Here is a 24,518-nt window from a genome sequence, read left to right on the forward strand (position 1 = left end):
TCCACTTAGATTTTCATTAGACACCCCCCCCCCCCTCTCTCTCTCTGACTCCTTTTCTTTTTTTTTTACTGTACTTATTTCTCAAATACTTCGAGTCTGTATGATGTATTAATTTAACTTCGTCTTCTACATTTCCATGTTATGAGGCATTGTATTGCTTTTCTAGAGTACCAAGTCAGACAAAATTGTGTTGGTCCAATGAATGTCAATTGTCAGCCTACTGCGAGGTTCTCCATGGCTAAGTTTGTAAACAACAACAAAGTGCAAGTCATGGGCTTCTTAGGATTGGAAAAGAACATATAGCAAGTTGGCAGTTCCTATAGACATCTGAGACTATTCATCTCTCCAACTTTCTCATTTCCCCCAATAAATCTAAAAATATTGCATGATAAATGTTCCATCCATGTTTGTATTTAAACATAACCACTAATCATCTTGTTCTGTACACTATTGGATGTTAAGGAAGATAAAGAATAATTCATTAGATTAAATCATTCATTCACATGTGCATGATGAGATGTAATTACTGAATATGCGGGTAGTGCTGAACATATATAGAGAATAAAAGACGAAGTCAAGGGTAAAGCTATACTAAATATTTTACTTCTCATATTCCTACTGCTGGCAACGAGCATCAAGACATAAGAATTTTCGCAGGATACAGCAAATTATTTTAATAAAAACTGAACTTTTAGATCCAGAAGTAGGGGGATGGTGATGGTTAGATGCTTGTATATGGCTTGCTGTCTTCCGAAGTCGCGCACAATAATTTCTAAGCTGTGGCTCACATTGTCGTCGTGCATTTTGTTCTTGCGGATACGTCTTCTTAAATAGATGCAACTAAAGTACGGTACGAATTTAACATCAGGTTCACGTAGTGCCATTGTGGACTTGTCCATAATGCATATATTGATATGGTTTTTTTCCACTCCCCATATTTTGTACGTTTTGAAGTGCGATGTGCAGCGGCCACCATGTCAGAATATCAAATGGTCCAAGGTTTATTCTTCCCTTGCGTCCACCTCACTATCAGATCTGACACATTGAGAAATTTTTTCCCCTCAATTTTTTTTTTTTTTTTTGAGAAGAGGGCACATTCAGAAATTTATGTTCAGTTCTGCAATAAAACCTCCTTCGAGTGGTATTGATGCACTACTGTATTTTGCATTTTCTCTGCCTACACAAATTTCTGGATGTGATATTTATATAACATTACATAGAACTACGTGTAACTTCATAAAAGCAGTATAGAAGTAATAGTTCAGAATTTCATGTTCATAAAGATAACAGAAAAGCTGTTATTGAGATCAAATGAGAGGAGATTGTGTCATTTCGAGGTTAATTATTAGTTATTATTGCTAATGGTTTTCTCTTTTTGATCTTGCTAGTTTATATGATGCTTACATACTTAGAATAGGGTTTATTAAAGTTTATTTGATTTAGATTCATTTGGATAAAAACTGTGCTTTCAAAATTTCTTTTACTCGAATTTAAATTGATCTCAAACTGTTTTCAAAAATTTAATTTGACTTCAAGTAGGATTGTCACACCCCAGATCCAGAGCATGACTGGCCGTGCTACTGAGGGATACAACCCACGATAACACAAAGTCAACATTACATTTAGCTTTCAAATCTAACTTGAATATAATAGAATAAATAAGAATCCAATTTCATTATCCCTTACATGCAAGCAATACTAGTTCCGAGTATCTAAATCTAAACATAAATACTAAACCCATAATCCTCAATATTCTGAAAATCATTGACTACAAATTCATAGTCAATTTAAAATACTAAAATCCTTCTCCAAAATTGCCAAGCTTGCTAGGACGAATGCCAAGCCTGAACAAACCTTCATCCCTACTGATCTTATTCGTCTTGAGAAAGAAAAATAAAAATAGAAGTATATGAACGACATAGCTTAGTAAATAAACTTTTCACTATCTTACTGGATCAAGCATAAGTTTTTTGTATGTTAATGTATAATTTAAAGGGAATAACATATATTACAAAATAAAGTTTTTCATAGTACAATATATCAAGTCATAAATTATTCATATTTCATAAATATGGTTCTAATGTATAGCATAAATAAACTCATAAATTATTTACCATTTAACCATATCATTGATCAAACTGCTACTTTTAGACTAAATGCTAAGATCACTATTATACCTATGACGGGGCCGTAATCGACAAATACCAACTACTATTACCCATTGGTAGGATCGAATGTAAACTACTATTACGCACTAGCAGAGTCATATCAACTACTATTATCCGCTGGCAAAGTCATATGCCAACTACTATTATCCACCGGCAGGGTGATGGGGACATCAGAGCCCTTCATTCAAATGATCATGATCCTCCGAATTGAGTCATACCCGGATTGGGTCCATTTGAGTTCGAGTCATTTTCTTTATTGCATTATTTGCTTTTGCCTTCGTCAAATCAATTTAGTCAGTTATTTTGGGATTGAGTCAGATCCGGATTGGGTCTATTTGAGTTTGAATCATTTTCTTTTATTGCATTATTTGCTTTTATCTTAGTTAAGTCAATTTGTCAGTTGTTTTGTTATTAGACTCGTCAATTAGTTTTATATAATTGAATCAATATGTAAGATCTATATAAAGACCACCCCTCTCATGTATGAGGAATTGATGATTGAATAAGAAAACCCTAGCCTCTCTCTTATTTTTCTTCTTCCTCCTATTCTCTTCTTCTTCCTGTGTCTCTATAACCTCTTCTTTCTTCTTCCTCCCTTGTTCTACCTCCTTCTCCTCTTCCCTTGCAGTGGTTCTACATCAACTTGGTATCAGAGTCGTGCTTTGCCTCTATGCCAAAGCAACGGACCCTGGTGCATGGCAGAGCAGCCTTCGATCCCGCGTATCAGGTTGCCGCACGAGTTCTTCACCATAACCCCCACCCCGTGAACATCGGAATGTGTTGAAGGGCCACGCTCAACCTGCATTGCCAAAAGGAGAGAGAGCATCACCTCTCTTCTCGCGTCACTGTCCTTGGGTCTCAAGGAGAATAGTCACCGGTGGTCTCAGGCCCACCGTAACAGCTGTCGGCTTCAACAGGGAAGGAGTCCCTAGATCCACCGTTGCACCCACCTTCCTCGACCATGCACAACGCCAACAGCGCCACCAGCCCCTTCAATCGCGGCCGCCTTCACAATGACGCCATCGCTTCTTGGTTCACCATCGGAGACCGTCGCGTCCCGAAGAAGAACCACCCGCCATCGTGACTGGCCGCCCCTCTCCGCCGCCGCTCCATCGCTGGGGCCGCAACCATAGTTTGTCTCTGCAGCCGCTGCCGAGAAGGTCAGCACGTCCTCCCGAATCCGTCGGGAGGTTGAAGAAGAAGTCAAGGTAACGGATAAGTTTTAAACCTATTACCCACAACCCAGTAACCCGGATCCACAAAAAAAAGGTGCACGTGATCTGCACGTGCTGGAGATAATGGGTATCGGAGCGGGTTGCGCCCGGTAATCCGAACTCGTAAAGAGTCAAAAAAAAAGTAGCACGTGCCTTGCACACGAAAAAAAAACCCTTACCTCTGTTCACCCGCTGTTGCCGCCGCCCGTGAAGCCCCGCTCCACCCTAGCCGCCACGGCCGTCGCCCCTCCAGCCTCGCTGCCGTCTAGATCTGCCGTAACCCCACCTCCCATGCTGCACCGCCCTTGCCGCCTTGCTATTTCTGCCTTTGCTCGCCGCCCACAGCACCGCTCCCTCCTCCATTAGCCACCGCCGAGTCCCACTGCCCCTCCACCTTTCCCCCCCCCTCGTCTTCTTCATTCCCTCCACTCCATCTAGCTCCCAAACACCCTCTCTCCTCTCACTCGAGCCCCCTCGGCCGCCCTTCCAGCACCACAAACCCCCCCTCTTTCGGGATCCATTTCCCCCCTTTTCTCAGTCACCGAGCGGGCCCAAATAGACCCAAGCAGACCTGCGGCCCACCCGCAACACCAAAACCGTAGGCCCTTTAGGCGTTGTAGGCCCACGAATGCACCTCACTCCCCTCTCCACAGCTTCAACCTCTAGCCGTTCATCTCTCCTCGGCGTCCACTTCAATCGTGCAACAGTCCGGATTCAACCGTCAACACCACTGAGTTTCTGCGCTGCGTCCGATGACGTCTCCACTGCTTGAGAAGCCACGAGCGAACGACTCTGACCATTTACTTTCCGATAGGTGATAGGTTTCTACTTTTTCTAGCTTGTTTATTTAATTATGTTCTAGTTCTTTTGCATGATGGTCATATTCTTGAAACTTACTTTTGCTGTCAAAATTCAGAACATAGAACCCCTACTTTCAAACCCATCTTATTCGCCTTTAAAATCTAGATATTAAATTAACACACCCTAGTAACGGGACGTTTCTCAATATTTTTTGATCAGATTGACTTAGGATTAGAACAACTGTACTACTTGATTGCAATCTAATTTCTTAAATTGAATAATCTTAATCATTTTTCTGAATAATCGAAGTAAAAATCAGCAACATTTAAACTTTATGTTATTCTTATGAAAACTTACTGATCTCTAAAATCATAATAGATTGCATTAGTAGGTTGTCCTGCATCAAATTTGGTACTGCATTATATTTATTAGGGTTCCATTAGTGACACTGCATTTCACATCATCACCTAGTGTTGTCATTGCATGCCCACCCATAGTGATAGGAAGTACTATTTCAATTAACCTAAAACCCCTGTAGCTACCATGAATTCCGACGTTTTGAGATCTCTCATGGAACAGTTCGCTACCATGTGGGCTGGAAACGAGGAATTCAAACAAGAGATCCGTGAGCTCATGCAAAATTTTAGGACCCCTAAACCGCCAACACCCGTTGCAGTACAACCGAAATTTGGTTTGGCTGCACCACATGTAGCCCTTCCCCATCTCCCTAGGAACCAACCACCTCCCGATCACCAGCGCGATTTAGATGAGAGGCTGCTACATACCGTAAGAGTAGAGGCCCCTACCTTTCCTAGTCAACCCAAGCCAAGCGTGTATCTCGATTGGAGAATCGCCATGGACAATTATCTTGAGTGGAACGAGATAACTGACGATAAAAAAGTGCGATTTGGCAAAATGAAGCTTATTAGATAATCTCACTGGTACTGGCATAATGTTGAACATATACGTGAGACCCAAAGGCTTCCTCATAAAACTACATAGGAGGATATGAAAGAAAAGCTAAATGAGAAGTATTTGTCATTTTCGTACTGACAATGCCTTATGGGTAGGTGGCAGAAGCTAACTCAAGAGACATCGATGGTTGCTGATTATATCGCACAATTTGAGGAGTTTCATATGAAGTGCGGTGCAATAGAAGAGGAGACTCTTACCCTCTCTAGGTTTCAGGCAGGACTCCGTGAGGAGATCCAGAAATAACTAGTCCTTTGAGAGATTACTACTCTTAACCAAGCATACCAGTTGGCTCAAGATATAGATAGTTTCTTAAGACTACCTGTGGTGAGGCCCATCGACCCTTGACTATTGGCCCCAGGAGCTCGACCTAACCAAAATTATCTCCCACAACGTAGACCGCTTTTCAATCCTCCTAATCAGCCCGACCTAACCCAAGCATCGACTAGGACCTTCCCGATGCTTGCCCGAACCCTTCAACTGATAAGAAAAAAGGAATATTAGGTTCCAACCCTCCTTCTCAAAGCCAAACCCAATGCTTCTGGTGCCAAAATTCCGGCCACATCATGCTCCAATGCCCTGGCAAGACTTACCTGATTACTGAATCAGAAGTTGGGACCCAAAAGCCCGAATATGTCGAAGAAGTTTATGAACTAGATATAGAAGACTATGTAGAAGACTTTGAAGATGAACCCACAGAATTAGATTTTGTTCAAAATGATTTCCAAAGGGAGACTATTGATCTAAGTACAACCAAGCCACTTCACATCACTACTGTGGAAGAGGTAGTGAAAGATATTGAGAGCTAGTCACCTGAGTTGGCACTTGTAGCTCAAGATACCAATGCAGAGTCCAACCTTGAACATTCTTCTGTAATAGTTTTCCTTCTAGAGGAGTTTCATGATGTAGCCCCTGATAATCTTCCAGATGCACTTTCTCCGATGCGTGATATCCAACACATAATTGTTCTAGTTTTCGGAGTATCTCTGCCTAACCTTCCACATCATAGGCTCAACCCGAATGCATATACTAGGACCTAAGATTTAATGAATCGATGGTTGAGATTACAAACCTAGGCAACCCATAGACCTATTTTCTATGTCTCATCAGTATAGAGTCTCTGAGTTTACACAATCATTTGCATCACATCCATATTCATTGTATCAAGAAATCAGCAATTGCATTCACTTTAATAACTTAAAATATAAATTCTTTGCTGATTTACACGGACGTTATAAAGAGTTAAGTGAAAGAAGTTACGTCATGATAAAAATTAGGAATAAACGACTTTTTTCGGAAACGTTTGAAAAATTGCAAGCTTGTAGTACAGCACCGTTCGAATTTCTATGACAAATTCGTTCGAATGTCTATGTTGTGGATCTTTCTGATGACTATGGAATTAGTGCGACATTTAATATTAAAGATTTAGTCCTATACAAAAAGATAACATTTATGCCGTTTTGGACTCCTTTGTTGATATACCTGCCCATGTTGATCACCCTGACCCATTATATGCTATTGAGCCACCACCTTCCAAATTTCATACACACAGAGAACAACTAGAACATATATTGGATGAGTAGATTATGTCAACCAGGAATGGTCGTTACCAATGTTACCTTGTTCGGTGGAAAGGTCCATCAAAGTCTGACGTGACGTAAATTTTTAGAGGCCAGTTGCAGCGCCTTGACCCCGATCTTCTGGAGCAGTACGACAGCCAGCCAAATCTGTACTTGATGGGGTCGAGTTTTTCTCACCCAGGAGGAGTTGATGGGGACATCAGAGCCCTTTATTCAGATGATCCTGAGCTTATAGATTGAGTCACACCCTAATTGGGTCCATTTGAGTTCGAATCATTTTCTTTTATTATATTATTTGCTTTTATCTTAGTCAAGTCAATTTGGTCAGTTATTTTGGGATTGAGTCAGACCTGGATTGGATCCATTTGAGTCCGAGTCATTTTCTTTTATTGCATTATTTGCTTTTGTTTTAGTCAAGTCAATTTAGTCAGTTGTTTTGTTATTAGACTAGTCAATTGGGTTTATATAATTGGGTCAATATGTAAGGTCTATATAAAGACCACCCCTCTCATGTATGAGAAATTGATGATTGAATGAGAAAACCCTAGCCTTCCTCTTGTTCTTCTTCTTCGTCCTCCTCTTCTCTTCTTCTTCCTGCGTCTCTATAACCTCTTCTTCCTTCTTCCTCCCTTGTTCTTCCTTCTTCTCCTCTTCCCTTGCAGTGGTTCTACATCACAGGGTCGTATGTCGATTTACCCCAAAAAATAAAAAAAATTAAAAATAATAAGGAGTGTAAAATCTACCTATCTCTTTCATCTTAGACCGTCAAACTTCACTAGGTAATTTAGTTAACCCTTTTAAAAAATATTAAAAGTGAAATTAATTTTTATTTGATGATTGAAATAAAATAATGAAAAATAGGATGATTAACCAAATGATAGCGTTCGACGATTTTAGGTGGGTCAGGCTTGAGCGATTCGATCAATAAATCATAGAGTATGGACTCGATTAGGATCAAGGTTAATCAACATGATTCATCAATGAAAGTTTCAAGGACATTCAACAGGATGGGGTGGTCGGTCGCGCCAGAGCGATTTAGAATCTCTTTGTGAGAGACAACTCAAGTCTATAGAACAAGTGGATGGGAACTCTGAGATCCATAGGTTCCGTTTACAAGGAGAAATAGAGAGATGAGAGAGAAGAAAGAGAAAATAAGAGAGAGAAATTAGAGAGAGATGGCTCTCTCTCTCCTCCTCTTCTTCTTCTCTTCTTTCTTTCTTCTTATTTCTTGGCAAAACAAAGGATGAAGGAAGAGGGTGGACCAGTGGTTGTTGTGGTCGTGGTCCAGCAAGGACGCAGCAGGCACCGATGAGGGGCAGTGAAGCGCAGCTGGCGGCAGTAGCTCGTCGGCTGAATTCAACCCCAAACAAAGCTGAACAGAAATTTTTTTGGCTCGGTTGTCCTCGGATCCCAGCCCACTCGCCGATAGTTATGGGATGGAAGAGAAGATTAGAGGAGTCTCTTATAGGCTAGAGGAGGTCGGAATCTGCCTCGACATTGGATTCCTCCGATGAAGTCGGAAGGAAGGAGACTCCCATTAGGAGTCTTCTTCATTGCACGTGCGCCCACCCTTCCTTTTTTTTATTTATTTGAACCTGGCTGGCTAGCCGACTTTGGACTAGGACAGGCCCAGTTGGCTTGTTTCTGAAAAGGATAACATGTACTACTTGGAGTTGGATTCTAGAACCCAAGGGTTTATCTAGTTCACCAACTGGATTTTGTCTCAAACAGTTGATCGAGTTCCACCTTCTAACAAGGTCTATGACCGTTAAATTACATAGTACTAGATACTTCCAGGGTACCTGACGTGAGTTTTCTTCTTGTTAGAAGGGAGCTATTAGGCAATTCCTCCTTTGCTTGTTAGTTTTCTGGTTGAGTGTTTGAGAACGATGAGCATCCTTAAACCCGTCAAGAGTGGAAGAGGCTGTGGCAATCCTACTAGGTTAACCTAGTAGTGTGCATCCCGACTCCTCGACCACTTGCATGCATCCCCACATCACTCCTTGCTATAGTCTTGCATTAGCTGCCTAACTTAGTCAATGGTAAGGCAATAGACACACCCTGACCCCCATGCTTACTACCAGTTCACTTTCTATTGCAACTAGGTTTTGCATGCACCTCAAGTATCCGATAGCCACACTCTCACCTCTAGAACCCTATCGATGCATAATCTTCGCATTCGGAATGCCAACAGATGGTCCGCATCCACTATCAGATCAAAAGCAACTCTAGCCATCTGAGTCTTCGACAGCATTAACCAGCACATCATCAGAAGGTATCTGACTGCAGCAACTTCATCATGGATCCCCAATCGTAACCTCCTCACTATCGTATCCAATCAATAGATAGGAGCTTCGCCTACTGCAGGTATAGACTTTAGCCATGCATAAGACTATGCATGTACCTTTGCAATAGCTGCAAACTCTATCAAACAATATGCCAACAACAAAAGGCTTGAGAAAACATGGACCCAAACAACAGCATCAACTCCAAGTTTGAGTGTCTCTAGAAATAAATGGCTGTGAGCACCAAAACCATAAGGCAACTTTAGGCCTCTTCACAAGATATTTTGGCCTGATCGATGACACTTCTAGCCTTGCAACTTGCAGTACCACAAGTCATACAATTCCGACAGGAGTTCAATGCTGATAACTGGATGCATAGATATTGCTGCTATAACAAACAGAACTAGCAACTTGACGAGGATGAGCCCATTATGGATGATGAGGAGCCCACCCTCATTCTTCATCAAGTCTTATGACTTCCGAAGGAAGCAAAGGTGGATTGGAGGTGCAACATCATCCACCATCAAATTGCTTGCCAAGAGCACATCATCTTCCTCATCAACAGTGGCAATAGTAGGAATATGGCCTTTAGGGAGCCTAAGCACAATCTTGGACTCATGACCATCTACCGCACTACGTATTAGTGAGTTTTCCTAGTCAAAGACTAAACCATATTGGTCAATCACGGATGCCTAGTGTTCTTCAAATCAATAAGGGCTCGAGGATGAAGTCTAGTTTGATGTCATCCCCATGAAAGTTAGCAATCTCCTTCATAGGTATCCATGGCTTTTTGATTACAATATCATTGACCGAGATAATACCTATACCTTCACTCTCAGTAGGAAGCCAAATCTAGAGAAGAAGAAAACTGTTGAAACACAAGTTCTCTCCTTCTGATAATTCAAGGAGAAGAAAGCTAGTTTTACCTTGTCATTGGTAGTTAAAATCTGAGATACCCTCTAAAGCTGACCAAGGGTATCAACTAGAGATCCAAGAGCTCTTAGGCCCTGTTTGGGGGAGCTTTTGGAGGGCCAAAAAGTACTTTCTGGCCCTCCAAAAATACTTTTAGATGAAAAAGGGTGTTTGGTAAAAATTTCGGAAAGCTGTTTTAGCTTTTTCAAAAAACTAAAAACAGCTTTCTGAAAGAAGCTTCATTTTGGAGCTTTCCAAAAAAGCTGTTTTGATCTTTGTCAGAAAGCTATTTTTTTGACCAAAATATCTATAATAAAATATGACAATTATATACTTTGTCTCTTTATAAACCTAAAAATCTGCTGGAGCCCTAACAAAGAACTCCCTTCCGTGCAAAAAAAGATATTCTTGTTTTCTATTATTGTATTATACTATAAATATAATATTATATTACATTATATCATAATACATTAATATGTTATGTTAAATAATTTAATATTATATTAAATTATTATGCTATAGTATACAATATTATATTACTATATTATAATAATATTATATTACATTACAATAATATTATACTATATCATATATTTATGTATTAATGTATGTTATCTTTTATTATGCTCTGTTGTATAATACTATGCAATGTTCTTATGGTAATTTTGCCATACAAAAGTACTTTCTCAGTTTGTTCACCAAACACAATATTTTAGAAATGTAGTTACCAAATAGCAAACAACTTTTTATAAAAGCTCTACTTCAGAAAGCTTTATTTTCAACAGCTTTACTTCTAAAAGCTCTACTGCCAATATCTCTCCCAAACAAGGCCTTAGACCCCGAGGTTGTGGTCCTTAAGGACTTATCAGGAGGTCTCCCACCCAAGAGGGATATGGAACATACCATTGATTTAGTCCCATGAGCACTACTATTGTAACATCTTCCTCACTATCACAAATTTCCCACTAAACATGAAAACCTGAAGCAACATGCCGAAGGATGGTTACAAAGGGCTTCATTAAGGGAGCTTAAGCTCAAGTGGAGTACCAACTCTGCTTACACTCAAGAAAGATGCATCTTGGAGGTCTTCATTAACAATCAAGCAATTAAAAAAGTAACTATCGAGTATTGGTTCCCTATAAGGAGACTTGGTGACATGCTCTATTCCCCATACTTCTATTTTTTCTTGGTAGAGAAGGTTTTCATTTCCTTCTTTTTGGTTGACACCTAATTTTTAAGTGCCCTTCATTGCCGATATTGTAATCGATTGATCTAGGTCACGGACCTCCAACGTCGCCCCATTGAAGCGGCCAATATAGTCCATGAGGGACTCTTTCTCCTTCAACTTGATGTCGACCAGTGCATTTGAGCTACGATGTTGTCTTCGGATGAAGGCGAAGTGTATCGCAAAGAGGTGGACGAGCTGCTCGAAGGAGTGGATGGACTTGGGCCGAAGCCCGGAGAACCAGAACCAAGCCTTCTTATGCAGGGTTGCAGGAAAGGCCTTGCAAAGCACGACGTCGATGGCTCCGTGCAGCATCATAAGAGCCTTAAAATTCTCAAGATGATCTAGAGGATTAGAGATGCTGTCGTATGGCTCTACTTAGAGCATCTTGAGCCGAGGTGGGATCGGTTTCTTTATGATCTGCCTGTTGAAGGGGAGTTCTAGGAAGAAGTTAAGGTCGTTGTTCACCCTCAGATATTGTCCTCTAAGGGCTTGAATCTGCCGGCCTATCTCCTCAATTCTCCTATCAAGGTCAAAGTTTTGGTGGGGCAGGGCCTCCACATAGTAAGGGGGCAAGAGGCTCGGAGCGGAGTCCTCGCTAGAATGGAGGCTCGGAGCACGCTATTTTCTATCCCAACCAAGACTATTTTTCTGGGTGCAACGACTCTGGAGGATCATTCCGAGTCTCAGCATCGATAGTTGTGGCTGACTAGGTGCATGCGGTGCGCCGGTGACTGAGAATGGTGGCTGGGCTGGCCAGACTCCGGCTAGACCTACTCTGATCATGTTGTTGCCTACTGCAGGCTCTAGACTGCTGTGGTTAGCGCCTGCACTTGTTGAATAAGCAGGTTGAACTGCTCATTGCCCATAGGTATAACAGATTGTTTAGGCAGAGCAGGGTCTAAGCTCTACAATGACTCTCGAGAGGTCGGAATACGACATTTTGAAGCATGCGATGCACTGTGGGCTCCTCGTGGCCTCATGCTGGTGATCTCTCTCTTTGATTAATGTTAATGTAGCTGGAGGGCAGGCCCTTTCTCTAGCACCATTCTATTGCCACTGAATTTGGGACGAAGGTTAGAGTGCAACTCGAATGACCTTGAGGTTGACTGAGGGTGAGCTAAGCAGGTTGATCGAGGTGTGGAAAAAGTGGATCTCCTCCAAAGGTAGCATTCAAAAAGTTTGCTTGCTAGAGAGTTTTGGATAGGAGACCCTCCAATACCTAAGTCAGAATAGAGAGGTAACAATGTGAAAGAGAGAAATTTCAGCAGAGTAGCGTTCTCTATGAATAGTAAATTACCTACCTCTTAAGGTCCCTCGAGCTACCTCTTTATATAGGGGAGCCCGTTTTGTCATTATCTGGGTTGATGTGGCGTGCACTGATGGCGAAAAAATGACTGGTAGTACGACCGTGGTGTAGGAGCCAATCTACGTGGGCGACATGCAGCGTTGGTTGGGCACAACCGTGTTGCTACCACGATTGCGGGTTGCCAAAGCTATCAGTTGTTAGAACTATCAGTCCTTGTCAACATGTGCTGATTGTTCTTCTCGGCTGACTGGCTTCTCGGCCAGTAGCTCTTCGACTGATCGTCTCTTCGGCTGGGGGCTCCTCAGTTGGTCAGCTCTTCAGTCGGGGTCGAAATCATTCTCCTTGATTTATGTCTGAGGTCAAAGAGGTGGTCTGGCACGAGATCGAGGTGGCCAATATTTTTCCCATCAGCTTTCATTTTAACTAGCATTAAGCTATCTTTTCAAAGCTTCCTTAATCACCTCAACAAAAATTCAGATGAGAGAGATATGACAAAACTAACCACAATACATTAGTTTAGTGAATCTCACAAGAAAGAGATGATATAGTACCAAATTTCCATCATCGTATACGACCTTGCCACACATTACTCATGACTTACCTACAATGTAGACCTAGTCCTAGTCAGAGTCATGCTATTAGATACAATCAAGAAAGTTATTATTTATCATTATATGCTTTAAATTTCATCTAGGAACCATCAAACACATAATTTGTTCCCATTAGTATTCTATGTCATATTACATAGTTGAGTTAAATAGTCAAATCTTAAAATACTCATGAGTCCTAATGGTCTAATTAGTCTAATGGACACTAAGACCTATAAATGCCCAGGTTCACTAAAAGTATTGCTTTTCTATGAAATGCTAGTTATCCACCAGTTTTTCCTATCAAAGCAAATAGTAAGGTTGATTTAGAAAAAGCTAACAAGCGGCGCTCCTGCAATCCATAGTACTGATTTTATATGTCACTATAGGTTTTAATAAAATCTTCAATTGCTCGTTATTTATCATGTTCATCATACTTGTTTTTAAAGATTGATCTTTGATTTAAATCCTAAATACCTATTTAGGATAGAGACCAATTGACCCTCATTATGTTTAGAACTTGAGCTTATTTTCTATCTTCAAGCAATGTAACCCAAAATAACACACTAGCCACTACTGCTTCTTTGATGGCATCCGTAATTAGTTCTATCTCCATTCAGTTTAATCTCATGTTTGCCCTCACTCAGGTTCATGCGATATTATCCTTTTTTCAATTATGCATGACAATAAAGATCAACTAAAGATGACTTCTATCTAATGAAATGTGTTAACTCAGTTCATTAGTCAATCTCATCTTAGGAGAGATCTAGTTAGGTCAGCATTGCCCAACATAACATCCCTTTCTTTTGTGCAACCACAACCCTTCTGCGCCTTCTATGGGCTTGGCCATGATATTCATAGGTCTCAATTTATTAAATAGAGGACTTTGGTAAGAGTCATGTCCCATCTTCTGGCTTTCATTGCCATGCTACATTAAAGTAGGTTGGGAGCATAACACTAGCTTCAGAGTGACGTAGTGGAAGGCTAAATTATCTAAGCAATGATTTTAAACTTCCAAGCAAAAATTAAAATAATACTAGGAGCAAAATAACTTCAAAAACTAAAGGCTTATCAAAGGAACCAAAGCACCTAAGAATAGCTAGAAGATCACCAAGGCCCCACCACCATGGACTCCGCCAACTGACGCTGCTCTAGCATGCCTTCATAAAGGACTTCACCAACTAGCTTCGCCACTGCTTCACAAAATTCAGTAATATTTTATAGCAAAATTCATAAAGGACTTCACCAACTAGCTTGCACAAAATCCAAGATGCAGAAATATTTTATAGCAAGCATGAGCTCAAGTGCACTCAGGAAAAAGCAAACCTCATTTTTTTTTTTGCTAAACAAAAGCAAACTTCATCGATCAATGAAAATATGAGGTACACTGGAGGCTCTGGGACCCATACAAGGGATATGGATGACCAGGTATCCTTGAAGTCCAAGTTAAACACAAAAATAAACTCGTATAATCACTACTAAGCAAAGTCATCAAAATAAAGCTTTTTGAAGGAAAACCCTTCAGATGGTGACCTAATAATAGTTGGAACAATATGGGTAATAGTCATGTTGCCATTAGATGGTTCTGATGATGAACATCATACCATTAGATCATGGTAAACTCCTTCTGCTTCCTTGAATGATGCTCTAGCAGAGGCCCTCTTTTTTGAGCAATACCTTGGCTTCCATTGGATGAGGCAAATTTTGGGCTTGGACACAAACTTCTTGTGGTCTTCTTAAAGACTTCGCTAGCGTTCTTTATTCTAATGGTGGTCTTCATGCTATCAGAATGGTTCTAATAATGCACTATATGACCTCCTCTAGGCCTCTTCTAGTTTCTGGACTGGGCCTAAACTGTATTAGCTTTCCTGCGTGAAGGAGTTCGTTTCCTATGAACGAAGGGCTTGGAATTTCTCATAGAGGTCTAGGCTTATACATTACAATCTTCAGCTTACCTTCCAAATTCAAGTGCCTCTTTCCACTTTACTAAAATTTTTAGTAGGTCCTCTTCCTTGTCAGCACAATTTCATGATCAAGGATGGCCTTGATTTTCTGATTCTTTTGCCGTGTTGGAGCCATGAGTTGCAAGTCTCTAACGTTATCAACAATCGACCATCCTTCAAACTAGCATACGAGATTAGCAACATTAATGAAGGTGGGCTGAGTGTAGATCCTTGTCTCCCACTCAAAATGGTGCTAAAGCGTCTAAGATATTACCACGTGGCCCAAGTGGGTCTCCTTCAAGCCTATTATAGATGAGGACTTTGTCGCCAGGCTTATATTGGATTCTTTTGATGTTCTAGTTGGCCAGTCTTATTAATATTTTTGCTATCTTCTTTCAGACTTTCTCTTGCACTTACTAGATATGCCGCAAGAAAATTTGCCCCTTTGAGACAAGTCCTAATGGATTTCTGCATTGGGGCTAAAGCTATTGATTGCTAGGGTGCTAGTCCTATCAGGACTTCCAAGGGAGCGGTTGATGTTACTGCTGTAATCAATTAAACTCGACTTAGAAAGAAAGATGGTGTGTTGTGTAACAACCCAGGACCTCACCCAAAATGACTAGCCGGAAGGTATTATTTGGATTCCTCGATCCTGTATAAGTATCCAAGATCTACCCAGCGAATAATCAATGTGGGACTAAACACACGCCCGCACGGGTCCTTACATACTCCCTCCGTTCAAGCCCTGACGTTCTCGTCAGGCTAAGTGTTCAAATCTATTCAAATCTAATCACAACACCATTATTGGCCTGTGGTCAACCCTAATGGATCCGTACTGCAGTGTCCCTTAGTCCACATAGGTTATGAGCCGGGTCCGCTCGATACCATTTATCACAACCCAGGACCTTACCCAAAATGGCTAGCCGGAAGGTATTATTTGGGTTTCTTGATCCTGTATAAGTATCCAAGATTTATCTAGCGAATAACAAATATGGAACTAAACACACGCTCGCACGGGTCCTTATATGTTGTATTTTCTGTGTGATAAGACTTTATAATAGGTTCTTCGAACTTCTATTTCAACTTCAATCTTCCCATGGTCAAGGATTGGAAGACACTAGGAAACTAGAATTCTCGGTTGACCCATTAAAAAATAACTCATGAAATTGATGTCATGGTTGAATACTACGTTATTTAGATCTTATGCAAACAAGCTAACTCTTTTAAGAAGAGTTTGGCAACATATGACATCAAAAGCTTTCATATGGGTAATGACATGGGTCATCTTGGAGAGTCAATCCATCAACATATATATGGAATCATATCCTCCTCTGTTCTTGGTAACCCTAAGATAAAGTTCATACCTGGATTTTCCCAAGGCCTTTCAGAGACTAGCAAGGGAATGTATGGTCTGGTTATCGATACTTTGAAGTTGGTTGATTGGTAGATCGGACACTTATTAGCTTTTCTTATATCCTTTTGAATACTCAACCAATAGAAATGCACTTCACTAAAGTGACAGTTATATCTCAGCTGAAATGTCGAATTAGGCCTCTTGTGTTTGATTTATGAATGATTTGATCATGCATAGATATCCCTAGAATGCAAAGACATGAATAAGTAGCCATCTTATAGAAGAAATCTGGATTTGCATATTTTACCAAAGCCACTTTTATAGAGCCCTATGACCTGATCGAAGCTAATTAATTTTACAGACATCTACCAAGTAGACAAGCCTATTGGCTTAGGGCACCGGCAACCTTGTTTCAACTCCTGCCTTGTGAGCTAAATTCTTGCAGAAAGTTGCTCCACTTAGCATGCTTGAAGTTCAATATCCTTTAGGAGTTCAGATAGAGCTCCATAGCTGAAAGCAAAGCATGAACTCCCTATAGATGGGATAATGTCTCTAGTGTTTTATAGTTTAGAACACAACATAGAATTCAATGTTATACATGGAGTAGCACCGCTTTACATCATTGAGTTTCTCGCAAAAGAGGACAATGGATGTCCTTCCAGGCTAAAGACTCCTTCAATCCCAATGTGAGGTGTCAGATGAGACTTCGAAAGACTTTCAAAGTTAGGTAGGCATAGTACCAGAGCCTCAACCACTTAATGTCTTAATGCTCGTTCACTAGCTTCGGTCCAGTTAAAGTATCCCTTCCTCATGCATTTAGTGATCTCAACCAACACAATGTTGAAGTTGTGGATGAACCAATGGTAGAAAGTAGCCAACCTACGAAAGCTTTTGATTTTGTGGAAGTTTGTGGAGATTGGCCATTCAATAGTTGTTTGGACCTTTGTGGGTCAACCTTGATGTCGTATATAGAGACGATGAACCTGAGTAAGATTATCTTAGGTTGTATCCAAGTGCATTACTTCAGACTCATATACATTTTTTTATTACCAAAGGTTACTTAGTGATGAGAGCTAAAAGTTCTATTAGGGCTAGCAAAAGTGTGTGCGCACGCTATGTATTAGGAGCTAGAAGTTCTATTAGGGCTAGTATTAGGTTGTACCCAAGTGCATTTCTTCATATTGATGTACATTTTCTCTCACCAGAGGATACTTAGTGATGGGAGCTAGAAGTTCTATTAGGGCTAGCAAAAGTATGTGCGCCCTTTGTAATAGGACTTAGAAGTTCTATTAAGGCTCGCAAAAGTGTATGCGCATTTAGTGATGGGAGCTAAAAGTTCAATTAGTGTGTGCGCACACGCGCTTAGTGATGGGAGCTAGAAGTTCATTTTGTGTGTGTGTAGAAGTTTAGTTAGTGTGTGTGAGCGCACTAAGTGATGGGAGCTAGAAGTTTTATTAGGGCTAGCAAAATGTGTTTGTGTGTGTGTATATGCAAGTTAGAAGTTCTATTAGGGCAAACAAAAGTGTGTGTTTCTATACGTGTGCGCACGTGTGCTTAGTGATGGAAGCTAGAAGTTCTATTAGGGCTAATAGAAGTATTTGTGTATCTGTTATCTCTCATTTCAGTTAAATACATAAATAACATAGTGAGACCACCTAGTTGAAAGAACTATATAGCTAATTTTTTTTGAGGAAAACCATATAGTTATAATTGATTTTTATTTCTTCACTTTTGATATAATTAATTGTATTAATTTGAGTTGAAAAGACTCTTTGCCCATGGTCAGGTTCTAGTTTTCTACTAAAGTTTATGTTGCCAATCAGAAAGAGTCTGAAGGTGTCTTTTTTTTTTTTTTTTTTTGCAAGGGAGACTGAAGGTGTTATTGTTCTGTAGATTTTTGATTCCATTACAACTCCCCTAAAGGTGTTAAAACATCACTCATTATCAGTTTCTTACTAATTTATTATTCATAAAATTATCAAAAAATAACATTTTGCTGATACGTTGAAGTTACCTGTTTTAATTATTTCTTACTTATTCTTCATAAAATTGTGTTGAGACGCAGAATCTAATTTTATGCTTGGATCCGGCTCACCTTGAAACGGAAAAAGTCATCATTATCAAAAACTAGGTTCCATCACTCCGGTCAGAACTGGAACATATGAAATCTGATTGACTTGACTGTTGTAAACCCAACTTGATGTATAAAATGAACATAGTCTCATCAAAAAAATTCCAGTTGTATTGATGTTAGTGAGCATTGAATGTCAGCTTTCTATGGATACCACAAAGCCCAAGCTTATTGAACATTGCTAGGTGTACACGTAGTCTACCATCTAGTATTCACATGAACAAATTTTGTGTCAGTCTCTTGAGGCATTTTAAAATGAATTTTAATGTAAGATAAACTTTACACTGTACTAGGGACATTTATCAGAAAATATGGTGTTCCTTGTTTTGCATTAGCTATACTTGGATTTAAGAATTTGATTTATGGCAATGTGAATATTGAAGGGCACTAAAAATTATTAGATAATTTGTACCCAGGAAGGGTGCCAGTGTACCAGTTTGGGATTTCGACAATATGACACCAGAATTTCCATGTTCGATCCCACAGTGCACTATTGAAATGTAATGCAAAATTAGAACTCCAAAACTTTGTTCTTTCTTTATCTTTGTTTTTCATTTGTTTTGTGGTTGTTTTTTGGTTTCTTACTTTCTACAATGATTTTTTAAAATTTGGTTAGGTTTTTATGCCTATGATTGGGTATATGCTACCATACATGGGATCCAAGGTTTGTTCTTCTTCCTCTCTTTTTCCCTTCCTCTTTTCATCCAACATTCCAATGCGAGAAAAGGGAAAGAGAGGGAAAAGGGGGGAAAAGAAAAAAAGAAAAGAAAAGTGGTCAAATTCTATTAGCTAAGTTCCAGTTAGTCTTGGATCAACTGAGTGGTTGCAATTGCCGCCCCGCTTGGTATCCAAAATTGGACAGAAACAGGAAGTATGGTTCAGAGTTGTAGAGCAATCCTAGGACTTGGTCGAGCACCAGCCTAACACTATGTATGAACCAGTAAAGATAGAGAGATAAATCCTTGTATTTAGATTTATCTTTGTGCTCTAATTGGATTTAGTAGAATATAACATTATATACCCTAGAGTGTGCATGTTTTTTCTCATTTTCCTTTTATGCCCCCATTTTTGCACGAAAAGTTATTATTTTGAAAAAAAAAAAAAGTTCCTTGTATGTATTAGCAAATAAAACGTCATAGTGCTTTTCCTTTCTTAATATTTGTTTCATCTGTATCATTTTGATGTAGAAGGTAAATGGATATGATTCTCTTTATTCTACCTATCTTGATTCTTGTGATTTTAAAGTAATAGACTTACAAATCTTTAACTGCCAGCGTGGAGTCGGTTATAGAACGCTACAAGAAGACCAAAGAGGAGCATCATCTCGTTATGAATGCAAATTCAGAGGCTAAGGTACATTTGGAGCTCGAGTACTTTTAAATACCATGCCCTAAATAGTTCGGTTATAATCTTTTCTAGTGCTCATGCTTTTCCAATTAGTCTTCACAACCATTTGACATGAGTTTCTTTTTTATTATTCTCCAACCATTTCGAAGCTAAAAGTGACTAAATGGCCAATTATCATAGAACATACATCTAATGCTTGAGTTTCCTCCTGCTGCTTGAATTGATATACTTAAGAAATTTCACAGCCTAAAGCATCCTCTTCATTTGATGTATTAATAGCTTAAGAAAATACCATGAAAAAGGGGCTATTTTATCATAATTAATTAAGTAATCATTTAATGGCTTTGACATTTCTTTTACTAAATCAAACATAATATAGAAAAATATATGCTATTTGACTATACTTTTTCAAAGCATACCAAGGTAGAATTCTTGGATCATTATAATGGACTAATCTTTCTGTGATATTAGAGTAATATTAAAAAATATCATGGATGATGATCGTCATTCAGAACTTCAAGAAGGACCAATTGATGGAATGGAGAGTTAGCTTATTGTAAGTATCATTCTTGTAAGTATCATATTCTTGGCACATGAGAACTCTCGTATACCTAGTTCTGCGTACAAGTCACAACTTGGCATGGACGGTCTGTTCCTCTTTTACCCAAACAACTTTGATCACTAATAAGAGCTTTCACAAGATCTGACAACATGCAGACCTTTAAGATGTCAAACCAAACATTATGAATCAATTTTCAATTGATCGAGAGATTTGAGATAATATCTTTGATGTGAAAATAGAAAACTACAAACATAGAGGAGAAAACAGCAAATTACCTAGAACTGAACGAGAGATCTATCTCAAATGGTTATATTGGGTCAAACGTGAATACTACAACGATTCCATAGACAAAGCAGTCAAAAGCTAAGTTACATGGCCTAAAATACGAAGCAGAATAGTAAACTAATTCACAACTAAGTCTAATATCTAGACACTAAGAACATAAAGAGACAACGATAACATGATTTGACAATGATATATTACTTGCACGTAGTTCTAGTTCTCCCTACGGCGCAGCCATTTGCCTACCGAATTTGACCTAACCCAACATATATCTGCCTTCTTGTTTGCATCAATTCTGGATCTGAAAACCTTTTGTGAGTTTTACTTATACTCATTTTATAACCATTTCATCTTATTATAAATTTTATATTCCTGTGTAATTTTTGGTGAGCTACTTTCTGTGTTCTGAAAGCAGCATGGTGGTTTGTGAACGAAACTAGCTATATGTTTGCATGTAATCATTCTATCTTCTTAAATGCAGTTGTCTCACTTTTTGATTATCCGAACTGCTTCAAACTGAATCCTTTTTAATTCACTCAAATATGGGAAGCTTGATAATTGCTTCTTACGCCCACATGATCCTAATTATCATCACCCATTTAGTGGTCAATACTGCTAATTGTCTTCCATACTAGAGTTAAACAATTATCTTTTGAAGCATTAACTCTTCAGGTGTTACTGTGTTGTCATTAGGAAATAATATTACCATGTAGAGAGGCGGTCTAAGAATATTTCTTATGGGAGTTCGAGTGAAATTTGCATGGACAAATGGACAAGATTCTCTTGACAAGCTTCCAAGAAACTAGGCCGTTAATTCAAATGGTCCTAGGTGGATTAATTGATTTAGTGATAGTGTTACTTACGAATGTAGCATCATTCAAAATCATCAAGGTGTTGAAACCTTAGTTTACGAAATGGACTACTAAGAATTGAAATAGATCAAGAAAAGCTTTTGGTGTTTGTTGGACAGTTATCAAAGATTACCAAATTGTTTGAAGTAAGTTTTTTGGATATGGTATAATGCTTGGAACGGTACTCGCCAGGACCATAGTTTTAAGAAATAAAACATCAGAAGAGGGAGATGAACCTGCTGAACCTAATTTAAACCTGCTTGCCATGGGCTAACTTGACAATTATTGAGTAGGCTCACTTAAAAATTTTTTGAGCAATCAATTTAGGGCATCATACAACTAGAGAAGATTCATCTTCTGGGTTCTGGATCAAGGATAAATTTGTGAAATCAAAGAAAGGTACTTCACTTTTAGGAAGAAAAAGAAGAGGGTAGAGGGGAAAACTTACAAGAGACATCTTTAAGGTTGCAGATAAGAGGAGGAAGAATTACAAAGCAAAGGATTTAGAGAAATGAACAAATGGATATGAAAAGTTAGCTGACAGTGTTCGAGGAAAGCTTGACAAACTATGTCATGCAACTTCACATACATCTGGTCATTTCTATTGAGTTAGGTTCTCATGTGGCTATCACATTTGGTTGTGCGTTAAAGAAGGATCAGATCAAATAAAGGTCCCTTTGGCCCATTTAACCCTTTTTACTTCCAACGACAAGAAAGACAACTAATATATTTCGAGCGCAGAACGAGAATTTTCAAAAGTTTGAAAAAGCCACCTTTTAAAACTAACTTGGAGTAAATTATTCCACCCTATAGGGTGGAGTAATCTATTTCTGGGTTGGGAGCAAGTAAACCTATTTCATCTGAGTTGACTTACTCTGCAACCAAACATAGCCTATGGTTGGAGTAGCAATGTCTTATGAGGAGACTCCAAGAGATTTAATATGTTTCCGATTTAGTTGCAAGTTGGGGGCAAAATGTCTAAATTCTTGAATATCTGATCGCTTTTTCTCTTGCTCACTATATCTTTTTGGTTTGCCAATAAGATCTTGCTTATATCTAGGAACAGCTGTTTTTCTCTCCGTTAATAAAGAAAAGTATGACAGAAATCTGCTGCTGCACGGTGGTGCAGACAAGCTTAGATTCTATTTTGCTGACACTTTTTTCTATGATATAATTAAGGAAATTTAGATTGTCTAGGAAGCTTCATGCAGAGCAATCAAAACCTTGAATGGTTGAATCTATAATAGGAATCATGTAAGGTTTAAATATTCACCAGAAAAACAACCAGGTACTGAAATTTTTGAATATTGACCACATACCATATTAATGAACATAGAACTATGCAGAAATTGCACCCTTTATTAGTCATGCAGAATGAACAAACATCCCTACAAATAATGTATGAATATTTATAGGACTTTAAGGCAGACTCCACCCTCTTCCCCTCTTCCTGTTGACAGTCCTCATATCCAATATTTTTGCCTGTGTTGATTTTTTTCTGTGGGGTTCATTTGCTGGGGCTTGGGGGGTGGTGATACAACAGATAATTGACAGAGCACCATAAGTGTGAGAATAGCTCACCTACTATTTAAGAACCAAAACATTCAAAGATCATCGCAACATTCATCAACAAGATTAAGTAATCAAAAAGTTCGAGTCGAGAACTCCTAGTTTACATCAGCAGTAAGTGATCTAATATATGTTAGGAAGTATTTAACCTTGATGCTTTGAATCTTGAGTTCCACTAAGTTTGAAGCAAAGTTGGTGCAGCAAACTTCGAGTATATGTGATCTGACTGAATGTTTCTTTCCTGAACCTGCTGAGTGTAATATTATTCACTCCAAAGCAATAATCTAGTACTTTAAATAATCTGTTGCATGGGCTAAACTTTGACCATTGTACTCACTAGTTCTGGAAAAAGGAGGCAGCAAGCTTGAGGCAGCAACTGCATAACTTGCAAGAAAGTTATCGGTATGCACACTTATCTTGCATAACATACAAGTTTTTAAGCATTATTCCTCGAAAGGCATTCATCTCAAAAATAAGAATATTGTCATAGGTGGTTTAGATTATTCAGCATCTTGTAACATGTATTTATTACTTTTATTTGACGCTAAAATGACACTAGCACATCACATGTCCTAAAATTCAAACAGATTGGTAGTACTAGAAATGGGAATGGGGAAATATATCTTCGGCAATAAGTTACTTAAATTTCCAATGTACTAAGACCTAATCACCTAATACTTAAAAGATAGTACTAACAATGTCTAGATATCAATTCCAACTTGGTGTAATACCATAGAATGAACTAGAAATTGGCATCCTTTACACTTGTCATCTCAAAGAAGATCTAGCAAGCTTATATCAAGCAACACTAGTAGAAATTGAAATACAAATGACTTGTATATGCAACCATGTGTATTTGTCTAGCCCATTGTAGGCCAAATCAGACCGAACCGACTTATTCAGCCCGTACCGAACCAACTGAAACCTGCCAGAAAATTGGGTCAGCTAGAATATTGGATTCAGTTCTGGCCCCAAACCAACTGGAACCGGCCAGGAAATGCCTGAACCAGACCAAACTGGCTTGGAAATGGTCAGAACTATTCGGAACCGGCCGGTTCCATTCGAACTCGATGCGAACCATCCGGTTAGCACCGAGTCGACCAAGTTCAGAACCGGCCCCCCTTCTCCTTTGCTTGTTTTGTTTAAAGAAGGTGTTGGACCAACACCTCCTTCTCTACTTCGTTTAGTCTTAAAACGCCTAAATGACTCCCATTCCTTCCAATTTACGAAATTACACTAATTTAACATGATTGAAGAAAAATCTAAGCTTAAATAAGGTATTATTCTTCTCTCCTATCTCATTTCCTCTATTTTTATTTTTTGAGCTTGAAAAAAAGTCCAAAATTTGCAAAATAAAGGAAGATCATGCCAAAAATTTTTATTTGGACTTAATTTTATTATATATTATAGATCTACAGATGATCTA

At 39.1% G+C, this 24,518-nt stretch overlaps 1 protein-coding gene across 2 annotated transcripts in view; it reads left to right on the plus strand.

Annotated features, from left to right (window-relative positions):
- LOC103706190 (MADS-box transcription factor 23-like) overlaps positions 1-24,518 on the plus strand; it is a 31,264-nt gene that overhangs the window by 989 nt on the left and 5,757 nt on the right. For both annotated transcript variants that reach the window (XM_017842541.3, XM_008790229.4), the window contains exons 3-4: positions 19,756-19,834; positions 23,433-23,494. In XM_017842541.3, the coding sequence (XP_017698030.1) occupies positions 19,756-19,834; positions 23,433-23,494 (141 nt within the window). The remainder of the gene's footprint in view (positions 1-19,755; positions 19,835-23,432; positions 23,495-24,518) is intronic.

This window comes from Phoenix dactylifera, unplaced genomic scaffold (genome assembly GCF_009389715.1).
Source record: "Phoenix dactylifera cultivar Barhee BC4 unplaced genomic scaffold, palm_55x_up_171113_PBpolish2nd_filt_p 000085F, whole genome shotgun sequence".
Lineage (NCBI taxonomy): Eukaryota > Viridiplantae > Streptophyta > Magnoliopsida > Arecales > Arecaceae > Phoenix > Phoenix dactylifera.